At 53.7% G+C, this 15,028-nt stretch overlaps 1 protein-coding gene across 2 annotated transcripts; it reads right to left on the bottom strand.

Annotated features, from left to right (window-relative positions):
* ANKLE1 (ankyrin repeat and LEM domain containing 1) lies at positions 1-15,028 on the bottom strand. 2 transcript variants are annotated; one of them, XM_070743204.1, is made up of 10 exons: positions 14,680-14,829; positions 12,727-12,879; positions 11,090-11,195; positions 6,349-6,439; positions 4,670-5,016; positions 2,638-4,348; positions 2,112-2,274; positions 1,817-1,991; positions 1,317-1,446; positions 1-730 (listed from the first exon to the last, which is right to left on the bottom strand). In XM_070743204.1, the coding sequence occupies exons 1-10, from the start codon at positions 14,742-14,744 to the stop codon at positions 570-572; spliced, it is 3,102 nt and encodes a 1,033-aa protein (XP_070599305.1). In that variant the 5' UTR covers positions 14,745-14,829; the 3' UTR covers positions 1-569. The 2 variants fall into 2 exon arrangements, with proteins under 2 accessions (XP_070599305.1, XP_070599294.1); XM_070743193.1 differs by having other exon boundaries at positions 2,638-5,016; positions 14,680-15,028.

Below are 15,028 nucleotides of genomic sequence, written 5' to 3'. Positions count from 1 at the left end.
TCACACCCCAAAATAACCTCATTTAATGCCCCCCAATCCCAGATCAGGGGGGACCAAGGATGATGCAGCCCCAGAACTTTAAAAAAAGTCCCCACCCCCACCGGTCACAAGGGTCTCTGCCCCCCCCTGCGCAAGAGGAAGAAGACCCCCCCCCGCTTCGCTCCCAGGAGGAGAACGAACTGGCGTTTGCAGGGCCCCCCACGAACGGAGGGTTGGGGGCTGAGCCCAGAGCTGCTTCCTCCTTGCTCGGGAGGGGCCTCGGAGTTCCTGAGCCCACCCACCACTGCTTCATTCTGTGGCTCCCCGGGAGACCCCCACAGTGCGAACGGGACCCCCACCCACCCACCCACCAAGCCTGCCAGCAGCACCAGCAGGTCACCCGGCCCCCCAAATCGTTTCCACACAGGGGCCCTGTTCAATCTCCGCTCGACGTCCAGCGCCGGAGCTGGTGAATGACTGACTGCATAATCCGGAGCCCAGGTGCACAAGGGGCTGGGTCAAGGTCCACTCCCAGAGGGTCTGCCTGGAGAGGAGAGGGGCCCCTCCCCGCCCCGTGGTCCAGGGCCAGGTCAGATATCAGCCGGCCGCAGCTGCCGCTCCCCCTCAGCCAGGAAGATCCGCAGGGCTCGGTGGAGCAGGAAGACCCCCAGGGCCCTCCGGCGTTTCACGGGCCAGCCGGACACCAGGCCGTAGTAGTTCCCCTTCTTCTGATTGGTCAGCATCTTCAAGCCTGGGGAGGCAAAAAAGGACAAGGCTGGCCCTCACACAACACCCTGCAAGGGATCGCTTGGGAGAATGTCGCACTGTCCACCCTCCTCCAAATGCCAACGCCTGGGGCAGGAGGCTGTTGGGGCAAAGTCGTCTCCCACCTCCACTCACCCCCCTCAGGGGTCTCGGGAGTAGGAGGACCGGGCAGGGGAAGGCTGGGGGGGCAGAAGCAGCTGTGGTCAAAGGCAGAAAGAAAATGGATGAAACTCACTCCTGCCTTGGCCAGGGGGTGGGCCTACAACAGGGGTCTCCAACCAGGGCCACTTTAAGACTGGCGGACTTCAATTCCCAGAATCCTTCAGCCAGCCATGCTAAAGTGCTCCAGGTTGCCTGGCTGGATGAGGAATTCTGGGAGCTGAAGTCCACCAATCTTATTGGCCCAAGTCGCCTGACTGGCTGAGGGATTCTGGGAGTTGAAGTCCATGGGGTTCAGCCATAGCCAACCTTGGTGGGCAAGGAAGAAGGGAGCCTGCAAGGAAGAGGGATCCCCCCCCTGACTCCCTGCTGGAGCCCCCCCCCCATGCCATGTTGACCCCCAGAGCCCTTACCGATGGCGTCCACCATGCAGGCCTCGCGGGTATAAGCCTCCACAGGGACGACGTTCTGGAAGCAGTGCATGGAGACGACCCCCTGGCCCCCGGCCCAAATGTCCAGGATGTGCTGGACTTTGGAGGAAACCTGGAGGGCAGAGGGGGGGCGATCAAAGGGACAGCCAAGATGGACAGAACAAAGGCCCGCCCACCGCTCTGGGGAGGCCCAGGGTCCCACCACCCCTTCCCCAAATCCCAGCCTCCCACCCCCATGAGTTCTGCCCTGGGGGGAGGGGAGGAATTCTGGGGTCTGGGGTCTAAAGCCTCCCCCCTCCAGGCAAGGGGGGCAGAACAGCTGCTTCCAAGCCAAAGGTTTCTGCCTCACCTCACAGCCAAAGATCGATTCCCAGGGATCAAAGCTAGACTGCCCCCGGATTGGGAAGCTCTACATACACAGACACACATACACACATATACACAAGGTCCCAGAGCGGTTAAGAGCCCACACACACACATACCTGCCGACATGTGGGGGTCCCCTGTCCCTGCCGGTGGTGGGTCAAGGCTTCGTAGAGGTGGCAGTAGGGCCGGCTACGTGTCCCCTTGCCCACATAGAAGATGGCACGGACAAAGACCCTGAAGGCCTCGGCCGGGCTGAGCAGCTGGCAGCAGGCAGGCAGGTTCTGGGTCACTCTGTGGGAGAGTGGACCACCCAGACCATCAGCCACAGCGGGGGGTCTCCTTGCAACCCCAAAGCTGGCAAGGTGGCCATGTTCCCCTCCGCCCCCCCCCCTCCACACAAGGGTCTCCTACCTGGGGTCCAGCAGCAGGTAGTTGAAGCTGGACTTCATCAGCCCCTCCCGCCACCTCCGGCTCTTGTCCGGCTGGTCAAACTCTGCGGCCAGAGCCATCTCGTCAGCTTTGCAGGTGGGGATCCGGTAGGTGCGCAGGGCAGAGGTCAGTTCTGGGCTGTAGGCTGAGCACAAGAGGGCTGGGTTGGCCCAGGACCCCCAGAAGGAGCCGGGGGCTGCGGAGGGGGCTCTGTTGGGGGAAATCCCCCTGCCCCTCTTGTTCGGGACTTCTCTTGAGCTCCTCCGGGAAGAGGGTCAGCCAGGGACCAGCCTCTTGCTCCCTTAATTTTAATTTTTCATTTATTAAGGCCAGGACCTCTCCTCTTGCGCCAGGGATATCGGCGCACAAATCCCCCCCTCTCCTACGAGAGCTCGTCTTCCCAACTTTACCCCCACCTCAATTTACTTCCCAAGCTCTCTCCCTTCTCCTCCCCCCCAGCAGGGTCTCTCTCTCTCTCTCTCCTCCAGCTTCCCCCAGTGGCACCCACCTGCGTATCCCTTCCGGGCCAGGGTTTCGGGGTCCCTGATCAGCCTCTCCAAGAGCCGCACATACAGCTTCCGAGTGAGGGATGTCACTGGCCCTGGGTCGGCCCCCAACTCGCGCAGCTTGCGGGCCAGAGCTCCGTCGGTCAGGTACTCCGGGTTCAAAGGGGGCCAGTCCCCATCAGCCTGCCTGCCCACCACCGTTGCCCTGGCACACGCCTGCCAGTCGTAAAGGAGGAGGGTGTCTTCGGAGCTGCTGGCCCCCGAGTCGTCCGTGGGGGGCAGGTGCCGCTCGATGAGGGTCTGTCCCTCTTCCTCGTCCACGTAGAGGTATTCCACGGGCTCCGTGGTGCTCAGATTCGTGGGCCGGCCCCCTGGCGACAGCGGTACCTGCTGCTGAATGGGGCTCCAGCTTCCTGGGGGGGAGGTGGCAGACGGGCCCCTCCCAGACATCCGGCTGAAACTGACCGTGGAGATCTTCTCCGCTCGTGCACTCAATCTCTCCATTTGCCCAACCTCTGGACAGCTCCGAGCAGCACCTCCCGGAGGGGGCTTTCCTGCCCCCAAGTCTGCCCTCCCAGAAGGCCCTTCCCCTTTGCCCACATCTCCCCTTGAGCTGGCAAGGGAATGGCCCCAAGAGCCAGGTCCTGGGTTCGAGGACGGCTTCCTGCTGCTGGGAACAGCCGACAGGGTTCGGCCCTCCCCCGTCTGCTCTGCCTCCTCTCTGGCCGAGGGAGGGGAGCGGCTGAAACCGGCAGCCCCTCGGGGAGAGGCCGGTCCGGGGCCCTTCCTGACTCTCCTGGGGCGCCTGGGCATCTCCAGGGGCTCCTCGAAAAGAGAGGAGGCGGTGAGGCTCTGCTGGGGAAGGGTCCCAACCAGAGGGCTTTTGGGGGACGCAGGGCAGCCCTTCCGGCTCAAGGAGAGGAGCGGGCAGAGGGCGACCCTGGTGGCCAGCATCATCGACCGCAGCTGGGCATCCAGAGTGCAGGGGGGCTCTTCTCCGATGCTGGTGTGTCGATCCAGGAACCTCCCTGTGCCAACCAGGGTGCTGCTCGGCCCAAGCTGACCCCTGCAGCCACAGGAACGATCCCTCTCTTCCGATGCCCACTGGACGGGGACGGTGTCTTGAGTGGACGAGCTGGGTTCCCCTCTCCTGCCCACCTCTGCCACCCCCTCCCTTGCTCCAGATGGAGACGGCCCCTGGCGCCCCACATGCAGCCCCCGAATCTCCGTGGGTCCCTCAGGCCCCCACACAGACCCTTCCCAAGGACCCCCGTTCTCTGGTGGAGCCACCACGGACTGTGCCCTCCCTTGTGGACCCTCCCACGGGTTCTGGCTGTGGGGCAGAGCCAAATCCCAACTCCTGGGAAAGATCCGGGCAGCCCCTCTGGTGGGCGGAGACCTCTGGCCGTGGAGACCCATCATCCCCACGCAGGCGGGAGACCCTCCTCCACTGCCGCTGTTGCAGCCGCTTTTAGGGAGGGCAGCCTTCCTGGATTCCCACTCGGGACCACAGCCGTCTCCTGGGCCTCCTTCCGCGGCACTGATGGAACATTCACTCACACACGAAAGGAACCGGTCAACGCTGGCAGTTGAGCATCTGCCCGGAGACTTTCCTCGCACCGAGCATCCGTCCAGAGTCCCGCTGACCCCCAGGACAGAGTCCGATTCGACCACCACCACCTTTCCCAAGTCCGACACGGCTGTGGACTCGGCCTGGGGATCGAGGCAGGTGATGTCCAGCGCATCCTGGCTTGGGACCCTCACCCAGAGGCTCAGATCCAGGGGGCCACACCGCTGAGAAAGGCCACGCGGTGGGCGATGGAGTCGGGCCGCTTCTGGTTCAGGCCTGAGGCTGGCAGAGGGCGGCAGGGTCTTCTCTGGGGATTGTGCGGCTCTGAACGAGGGAACCCTGGGACCCACTAAAGAAAGGGGTCCCCCCAGAGCCGTGGCTGGACCTGGGCGTGAGCTGTACCCTCCCTCTGCAGGGGCCTGGATGCCCCGCTTCCCACCAGCGTCCGACAGAGGGACACCCACCTCGCCATCCCAGGGGGTCTGCACATGGGCACGGCTGGAGGTCAGCTCCCTGGGGGGCGGGAAGGCATCGGGGGAGTCTGCCGGCTGGGCCCCAAAGTCCGCCAGGTCCACAACGGTGTCTCCCCGCCAGGATCCCTCGGTGAGAAAGGAGGCGGCCGACCAGTCCCGGGTGCAAAGCTCGGGGGCACCGTTTGGAGCGGCTTCCGCAGGTGGATCCCGGTGTGGACGAGCCTCCTTCAGGGAGGACAGTGGCCGTCTATCAGGTGGACAAGGGAGAGAATCGTCCGGACCAGTTTGCCCAGCCTCTTCCGATATGGTGGTCAAGAAGCTTTCTGCTCTCCGCTCAGCTGCACAAAAGATTGGGGGAAGGGGAGGCGGGAGGAGGAATGTTAGGAGCCTTGTGTTAAAATCCCCCAAAACGAGGCTTTCTTTGGAGTTTTTCCCTTGAAGGGGTTTTGCTTCTCCATTCAAGGAGCTTCCTCAGTTTCAACCGAACAGTGGAAAGATTTCTGTTCCTTGCACTTCTCTGATAGTTATCCCTCTCTCTCTGAGAGCCCCTGAAACCACTTGGGGTTTAATCTTCTTTTCTTAATTTTTTTATTATTATTATCTTTGAGTAAGTACACGTGTAACACAAACACATAATAAACATTTGGGGCATTTACAGCCCCTTTTCCATATCCGAAGTCATCTTTGGATATTTATACATTCTATGTTGCTTTGTCAATGCTGTGACTGCACTTCTGTATTGATAGTAGGAATAAAATTACTTCTATTATTAAACTACCAAACTGTGTTGCTATAGAACTCATTCATTTCTTTCTTTTAACCAATTGTAAAACTTATTCCACATTTTGTAATAATCAGAATCCCCTTTCCCTTTCGACTTTCTTGTGAGCGTATCCATTTCTGCATCATTGTTTTAATATCCATTGTCTCTTTGGGAATCGCTTCATTTTCCCACTGCTGCGCACAGACAACCCTGCTGACAATATATGAATAAGGTACTGAATTTCTTTCTTTTTTTATATGCCTTACTGAAAACACCCAGCAAAAATAACTCTGGTTCTTTCACAATTTCTGCTTTTGTAATTTCTTTTAGCCATTTGGCTCCTCTCTCCCAATGCGTTTTTGCCACAGGGCATTGCCCACCAAAGGTGATCAAATGGTCCCGGATTCTTTTTTATATTCCCAGCACCTGGGGGTGGAGGTGGGGGTTGGATTTAATTTTTTTTAAAAAAATATCTGCACCATACAGTAAAAACATGCATGAGGGGTGTGTGTTTGGAAATGTCTTTGATGACCTTGAAGGGGACAGATGCCGACGATAAAATATATTTATTTCTCCTTGGTGGGTTGTTTGTCTGTTTATTATTTATTACTTATATGCCCCCCCACTCCAATAGGACTCAGAGCGGCTAACAGCCATTGCAAATAGTAAAAACAATAATAAACATCACCTGTGCTTTCAGGGTCACCTGGATCAAGGTGCACAATGGTGACTGCAGAGAATACAAATCCTCCCATCGTCCACCGTTCGGTCGAAACGGAGGAAGTTTCTTAGATGAGGAGCGAAACCTCTTCAAGGAAAAAACTAAGAAAGTCCAGTGGCTTTTGAGAAAAGAAACACCACCCTTGGAGGACAGTTTTCGTAGACACCATGACCGGCAGACACTTACAGAAGTCGCTCGTCCACCCTCCGTCCTGCAGGATGTGGGCGCAACGTTCGTTCCCCTGCTCCACAGCCAGGTCGAAGGCCGAGTTCCCATCCTGAGACACAAAGGCAAGAGAGAATCAGCCGGGGGGGGGGGGTTCTCCCTGCTGAGGGTTTCCTTCCAGTCCGCCCCCAACTCCCCAAATCTGGGCTCCCTAAACCCTAGAGAAGGTGTCGAGTCCATCATCATCCTCCCCCAAGACCACCGGGGGGCTAGGAACTGTTCTCTCCTTGGGGCAGAGAAGAAATGGGTCTCCTGTTAAATCTGTCTGCTGTGGGGCAGGAAGCAGGAACCTATGAACAGAACTGGTTGCGTTTGGCAATATACACAGTGCTCAGAATAATCAAGGGACCCTCCAAGAACCCACCCTGGATCGGAAGGAATGAAATGTTCTCACTGAATTCTTTGCTCTGTTCAAAGTTGGATGTGCACCACAGCAGGTGAAATGGATGGTCCATCAGTGTTGCTTCCTAAGTGGACAGTTTCATTTCACAGAAGTTTTAGTTGGATTTATATTGTGTCTAAGTGTTTCCTTTATTTTTATTTTTATTTTTTTATTTGAGCAGCATATAAACAAATAAACTATGTACGCTTAGATGTATTGAAACACTATTGCTTTAAGAGTTAGTGTTATGGATGGAAACATCTCTCAGCTGTGGCAAGGGGGGTGTTTGCCCAGGTTCGCCTGGTGCACCAGTTGCGGCCCTACCTGGACCGGGAGTCACTGCTCACAGTCACTCAGGCCCTCATCACCTCGGGGCTCGACTACTGCAACGCTCTCTACATGGGGCTACCTTTGAAGAGTGTTCGGAAACTTCAGATCGTGCAGAATGCGGCTGCGAGAGCAATCATGGGCTTCCCCAAATATGCCCATGTTACACCAACACTCCACAGTCTGCATTGGTTGCCAATCAGTTTCCGGTCACAATTCAAAGTGTTGGTTATGACCTATAAAGCCCTTCATGGAACCAGACCAGAATATCTCCAGGACCGCCTTCTGCCGCACGAATCCCAGCGACCGATTAGGTCCCACAGAGTTGGCCTTCTCGGGGTCCCGTTGTCTAAACAATGTTGTTTGGCGGGACCCAGGGGAAGAGCCTTCTCTGTGGTGGCCCTGACCCTCTGGAACCAACTCCCCCCAGAGATCAGAATAGCCCCCACCCTCCTTGCCTTTTGCAAACTTCTTAAAACCCACCTCTGCCGTCAGGCATGGGGGAACTGAGACATCTCCCCCTGGCCTATATAATTTATGAATGGTATGTTTGTGTGTGTGTCTTGTTTTTTTAAATAAGGGGTTTTTAGAGACTTTTTAATATTAGATTTGTGATACATTGTTTTTTGTTATTGTTGTGAGCCGCCCAGAGTCTGCGGAGAGAGGTGGCATACAAATCTAATAAATAAATAAATAAAATAAATAAATGACCACAAGAGGGAGCCAGAGGCCTGATTCTCTCTCTCTGACTCTCTGCAATTTCTATTACAGTGATCCCCCGTTTATTGCGTCCCCAACCATTGCGAACAGGGTACTTCGCTATTTTTCAACCCGGAAGTCAAAATACCATCTACGCATGCGTGCCCGTTTTTTCTATGGGCACGCATGCGTAGATGGCAACCGGGAGATCAGCTGCTGGGCGGCTTCCCTGAGTCTTCCCCCTCTTGCTGGCGTCAGCGAGGAGTTTCCCCACCGCCCACGCAAACTCCTCGCTGCCGCCCGCCCTTCGCCCGCCCACGCCGTTCATTCTCGCCGCTTTCGAGCTGAGTCCGGGAGCGAATTCGCTCCCGGACTCAGCTCGAAAGCGCCGATAGCAAGCGGCAAGGAACGGCTTGTCCACGCCGTTCGTTCTCGGCGCTTTCGAGCTGAGTCCGGGAGCGAATTCGCTCCCGGACTCAGCTCGAAAGCGGCGAGAATGAACGGCGTGGACAAGCCGTTCCTTGCCGCTTGCTATCGGCGCTTTCGAGCTGAGTCCGGGAGCGAATTCGCTCCCGGACTCAGCTCAAAAGCGCCGAGAGCCAGCGCCCCCCGGACCCCCAACCCGGGTTTGGGGGGCTGCTAGGAAGCCCTCCATGCCGGCGGCAAACAGCCGCGCCGCCCCCAATCTTCGGCTCCTCGCTAGCGCCGTGGGAGTAAAAACACCATCTGCACATGCGCAGATGGTGTTTTTACTTCCGCAGCGCTACTTCGCGAAAACCCGCTCGTTGCGGGGGGTCCTGGAACGGAACCCTCGCAACGAGCGGGGGATCACTGTACTTCTTCTCTGTGGCTGCTGTAGTGAGAACTGTGTGTTCAAATGCTGGTTTATGTATTTGTAAGGTGAACAAGTAAGGGTTGTAGTATTGTATATGTACCAGGAGGAGACCGTTAGAGGAAAATCCCAGAAGAGTGGCGTGAGGGCCAAGATGTCCCGCCTGGTGGTTATGGACAATGGGGGTTGGGATCGTCCCAAGGGGGGTGGAAAAGGGGTTTTTTTTTGTTTGTTTTTTTGAAAATAGATTTATTAAATATATACAATAAAAACCAAATACAGAAAGACAAAAGAGATATGCATATTGTACATTTTTTACACTCTACTTATGTAGTAATTGGGGAGTGGGAGAAGGGGGTTGTGAAGGGAGGGAAGTAGATATAGAAGGAAGGAGGATAGGGAGAAGAAGGAGTGGGGGAGAGAGAAGCGAAAACCAGCGTTAGAGCTGGGTCTTTCATGATTTGCGGCCTGTAGTTTGATCTCGTAGTTGGTGTGTTTTACCCTAAGGCTTTATCGATATGTTTTGAATGTAGTTTTTAGTGCCAATATATATAATTCATTTAGGGGTTTATTTTCTTTGTAAAGTTGGAGTTTGTGTCGATCGATGTTTACAGTTTGTTGTTTCAGTTTGATGTTATGATTTGTGATGTAAATTGCTATTTTTTCAAGTTGTTTTTGTTGGATATTTTTCTTGATAAGTAATTTTTAGATAATTCCTTTTTTTTAACCAGAGGTACCATTTATCCCAAGCTTTGTAGAAATCTGTCTCATCCTTGTTTTGCAGTTCCATTGTTAGTTTGGACATTTCTGCGCATTCCATTATTTTAATCAAGAGTGATAGAGTAGTTGGGGTTTTTTCTTGCTTCCAAAATTGTGCATATAAAATCCGTGCGGCTGTAATAATATGGATTATAATATATCTGTTTTCTTTACTAAAATTTTGTCTTGTGATTCCTAGTAGAAATAGTTCGGGTTTCGCATGGATAGTCTGAGAGGTAATTTGTTCTAGTATAGTTTTAATTTTTTCCCAATATTTTTGGGTGGTTTCACATGTCCACCAGATGTGGTAATATGTACCTGGGTTTTCTCTGCATTTCCAACATAATGGTGATAGATTTGGATACATTTTTGCAAGTCTAGCGGGTGGCAAGTGCCATCTGTAGAACATTTTATAATGGTTTTCCTTATATGAGGTTGCCATCGTTAGTTTATAGTTAGCAGTCCAAATTTTTTCCCATTCGTTTAAATAAATTGTGTACCCAAAGTTTTGTGACCACGCTATCATAGTTTATCGTAATTGTCTTTCTTGATAGTGCTGCAATTTGCGGTAATCCATAATCCTAAGTATTTAACTTTTATTGATATATGCCATTTTCTCAGACTTTTCTTGTCTTTCGATGCTTCTAGTTCTGATTTTGATAAATTCACTTTTGAACTTTTATAAAAAGGACTCTGAGTTTTATTTGTCTGAATTCTGACTGGCAGCTCAACACCTTGATTCTTGACCCATGTCTCTTTTTCTTTTATGCCCACTGAGAGTGTCTGCACCAAAGACAAATCCCTTGTGTGTCCACTCACCCTCGGCCAATGAAGAATCCTGTTCAATTCCTTAAGAAACCTGAGCCTGTGAAGGGCTGGAGGGAGCTTTGAGCTCAGGATTCCAGATGGACTTACATGCCGCTTCACACCCCTCCCAGGCAGCCTCTTGCCTCCCCCCAAACCATCTGGGGGCAACCTCAATGCCCCTTCGCTCCACTTGAAGGAATGAAGTTGGGGGAGGGGGGTTATGGTTTATTAATCTTTGAAATTCCACACAGGATTAGTGGCATAAAACATGACCCAGGCAGGAGGCCTAAATCACAAAACCTTTAAAAAAAAAGTGTTTTCTTCCCGGCTGAAACGGAAAGTTTATTTACCTTTGGGGTAACTTATTTATTTTATTTATTTATTTGGATTTAGATGCCACCCCTCCCCGAGGACTCACCCTCCCCAGATCTTTAAAGTGGAAACAATATAATTTCTTCCCCCCTCCCCACTTCAGGGGAAGAATCAGGCAAACCCAGGATCAATTTAAATGCTGGGGGAGGGGGGGTTGTTTTGTGTCTTTATAGTTGTAGGCTGTCCACTCCCGAAGGACTCAGGGCGACTTACAACAATAAAACAATATAAAATCAATTTACAACATTAATATTGCAAATGGTATTGATTTGGCTCCCAAAATTACAATATTGTAAACACCATATTGATTTGATCCCCTGCCATCCCCCGTGGGGCAGAGACCAAGCCAACATGGGGAACTTTAGTGGGCCAGTGGACATCATCAGACCCCCCTCCCCTGAACACGCGTTGTGGTCGGAGGGAGTTGTGTGGCCAGGCAGTGGAGTCGACCATCTCCCCCCAAGGGGCAGAGGTAGCCCGCCCCACTCGCCCCACTTCCAGGGGAGGGAAGCCTTCGGACCCACCTGGTCTTCCAGATGGGGGTCGCCACCCTCGGTCAGCAGGAGGGTCAAGCAGGCAGGGCATCCCCAGGAGGCGGCAACGTGGAGGGGGGTGAGGCCTTCCCCAGACCTGGGACAAGAGAGGTTATGGGGCACAGGCTTCCTTCCTTCCCTGCCCTCTTCCACCCCCTTCTCTCCTTCCATCCATTCTTCCTCCCTCCCTCCCTCCCTCACTCTTTCCTCCTCTCCTCCTTCTCTTTCTCCCTCCCCTTTCCTCCTTCTTTCCTTTCCCTCCATCCCTTCCTCCCCTTCCTCTATTTATTCATTCAATTTTTATGCCCCCCTTCTCCTTAGACTCAAGGGGGCTCACAACATGTTAGCAATAGCACTTTTTTAATAGAGCCAGTGTATTGCCCCCACAATCCGGGTCCTCATTTGACCCCCCTCGGAAGGACGGGAGGCTGAGTCAACCTTGAGCCGGTGATGAGATTTGAACCGCTGACCTACAGATCTACAGTCAGCTTCAGTGGCCTGCGCCACCCCGGCTCATATTCTTCCCTCTTTCCCTCCCTCTGTTCCCCCTGCCCTTTTTTTCTTCTTTAAAAAAAATATTTTTATTAAGTTTATATAAACTGAAGAAAAACTTTACACAATCAATAATTATAGATCATCACCACATGAGGCCCTGGTCCCTGGTCCCACCTAACAGGGCCTTTGTTGCAGGGCAAAGCCCCCTCTGAGCAGTTCACAGAGACTCAGCCTCTTGCCCCCAACAATCTGGGTCCCCATTTGAACCCCCCCCCCCTTGGAAGGAGGGAGGGCTGGGTCCACCTGGAGCCGGTGGGGAGATTTGAACCACTGAACTTCTGTTGGCAGATAGACGAAAGAGAGAGCAGGGGGGAGGGAGAGAGAAAGAGCTGACTGGATAGGCAGGTCGATAAGACAGGCAGGCAGGTAGATTCATAGATAGATGATAAAGAAAGAGAGAGAGAGAAAGAAAGAAAGAGAGAGAGAGAGAAAGAGAGAGAGAGAGAAAGAAAGAAAGAAAGAAAGAAAGAAAGAAAGAAAGAAAGAAAGAAAGAAAGAAAGAAAGAAAGAAAGAAAGAAAGAAAGAAAGAGTTAACTAGATAGATATAGATATTTGGATGGATGGATGGACGGACGGATGGACAGACGGACATTCACACATGATAGAGAAAAAAAATAGAGAAAGAAAGAGATAGATAGATAGCTAACTATATAGACATAGTGATAGATATAGTGATAGATATTTGGATGGAGGGATGGACGGACGGACGGACCGATGGACAGACAGATGTGGATGGGTAGAATAGCAATAGCACTGAGACTTCTATACCTCTTCCTCTCTAAGCAGTGGACAGAGAGCCAGCATACAGAGGACCTGCAACAATCGGGGTCCCCATTTGACCCCCCTGGGAAGGACGGAAGGACGAGTCCACCTGGAGCCTCCTGAGATTCGATCTGCCAAACTGCTGGCAGCCGGTGGTCAGCAGAGGTCGCCTGCAGTCCTGCACCACTGAGGCCCCGTAGACCTCGAGATCCCTCCTGCCTTGCCTCCATTCCCCCCCCTCTGGGGCCGAGAGAGACACACGGGTGGGGGCCCTGCTCCCCCCAACATCTGGGCCTGACCAGCAGCCTACCTGACGTTGGGGTCCCCCCCGTGCTGGAGGAGCAGGTGGAGGCCGCGGGTCCCGTTCTCCTGCTCCAGGCCGGCCGCCAGGTGCATGGGGGCCATTCCCTCCGGCAGGACCAGGTTGGGGTTGGCTCCCTCCCAGAGCAGCACAGCCACCATCCTGAAAGGAAAGGGGGGGGGGCTTGAAGAAGGGGGGGTCCCCAGCAGGTAAGGGGAGCAGCACGGAGGCCCCTGCCCCCTCCTAAGAATCACTTCACTGTCACGTTATAGCAATCAGAACTGCAGAAGAAACAATGGCTGACCACCTGCCTTCCGTTGAGGACTTGGATACTGCAGGAGTCCAAAAGAGGGTGGGGAAAATATTGACTGACCCCTCGCATTCCGGACACAAACTGTTTCAACTCCCACCCTCAAAACGTCGCTACAGAGCCCTGCACACCAAGACAACTAGACACAAGGACAGCCATCACTCTGCTAAACATATAATTCCCTCCCCACTGTCAGACTATCTACTAAGCCTGCACTAGTATTACTATTAGTTTTATCCCATCCGTCCTATCCCCCTTTTCCTCCCACTTAGGGCTGTGTGACTGTCACTTGTTGCTTGTATCCTAAGATTTTTATTAATATGGATTGTTTCTTCATGGCTTATTTGACCCCTATGACCATCATTAAGTGTTGGACCTCCTGATTCTTGACAAATGTATATTTTCCTTTATGTCCACTGGGAGCATCTGCACCAAAGACAAATCCCTTGTGTGTCCAATCACATTTGGCCCATAAAGAATTCCATTCCATTCCATAGCCTTTAGACTTATCTACCGCTTCATATAGAGCTTTCCCAGCCCCTTCTAAGAGGTTTACAGAATGGGCCCCTTGCCCCCAACAATCAGGGTCCTCACTTGACCCACTTGGGAAGGACGGGAGGCTGAGTCCACCTTGAGCAGGTGGGGAGATTTGAACTGCTGAACTACAGTCAGCAGAAGCAGCTTGCAATACTAGAAACCTAGAAGATTGACAGCAGAAAAAGACCTCCTGGTCCACCTCGTCTGCCCTTCTAACTATTTCCTGTATTTTATCTTAGGATGGATCTATGTTTATCCCAGGCAGGTTTCAGTTCAGTCCCTGTGGATTGACCAACCACATCTGCTGGGAGTTTGTTCCAAGCATCTACTACTCTGCCTATGCTGCCCTCTAACCCCTGTGCCGCCCTGGCTCTTAAGAAGGACAGGAGAGCAGCCTTCCAGTATTTGAGGAGCTTCCAACAAGGAAAAAGGGGCTCAAATTATTCTCCAAAACCCCCGAGAGAAGGACAGGAAACAATGGATGGCAACAAATCAAAGAGAGAAGCAACCTGGAATGAAGGAGAAATTTCCTCACAGTGAGGAGGACAATGAACCGGTGGAACTGCTTGCCACCAGAAGCTGTGGGTGCTGCATCCCCGGAGGTTGGACAGAAGAGACTGGACAGCCCTTGGTCTGAGCTGGGCTGGGCTGAGGGTCTCTTGAGCAGGAGGGTGGGCTAGAGCAGTGTTTCCCAACCTTGGCCACTTGAAGATATTTGGACTTCAACTCCCAGAATTCCCCAGCCAGTGAATGCGAATGCTGGCTGGAGAATTCTGGGAGTTGAAGTCCAGGTATCAAGGTTGGGAAACACTGGTCTAGATGACCTCCAGGGCCCTTCCAGCTCTATGCTGATGGGTTGAACCCTTGTTCCTGCCCAGACCCTCGGCACAGCAGCCCGGCCTGCACCCGGCAAAGGGGGTTTTGCCCAGAGGGGAGGGGGGCTCGCGCAGGCTCCTTCCTCCAGGTCAATGCAACCCCTGGCAAGGGGCGGAAGTGCAGTTGCAACCCGGGAATCCCTGGCAATGCACGTTTTTGGGCGAGGCAACGGGAGAGACCCGCTCTTCCCATTGCAAAGCCTGCAGAAGCCACGCGCGGCGGAACTACCGGCCACTCACCCGTCGTCCTGGCCCCGCAGAGCCTTGCAGAGCCGCGCTGCCAGCTGGAAAGCGGTGTTCTTCATGGCGCCGCTAGGGGGCGGCCGCGGGGAAGGGTGGAGAACACCTGTGCAGGGAAGTCGCGGGCACGCATGCGCTCTTCTTCCCCAGCAGGCAGAGCGGCGTCTTGCATCGCCTCCCGGGGGGGCGACGGAGCACGGCGGTCGGTTCGCTGAGGCGGACGAGGCCGGTCGCGTTAGCGCGTCCCGGCCCGGCGTCCCGAGCTCATCTCGGTCAGTGAGTGACCATAGAGTTTCCAAAGCCACGAAGTCAACACGCCGCCGCCATGTTGGTTTCCCCACGTTTGAAG

The sequence above is a fragment of the Erythrolamprus reginae genome, chromosome 1, assembly GCF_031021105.1.
Source record: "Erythrolamprus reginae isolate rEryReg1 chromosome 1, rEryReg1.hap1, whole genome shotgun sequence".
NCBI lineage: Eukaryota > Metazoa > Chordata > Lepidosauria > Squamata > Dipsadidae > Erythrolamprus > Erythrolamprus reginae.
This window is presented reverse-complemented; position numbering and strand designations above follow the sequence as displayed.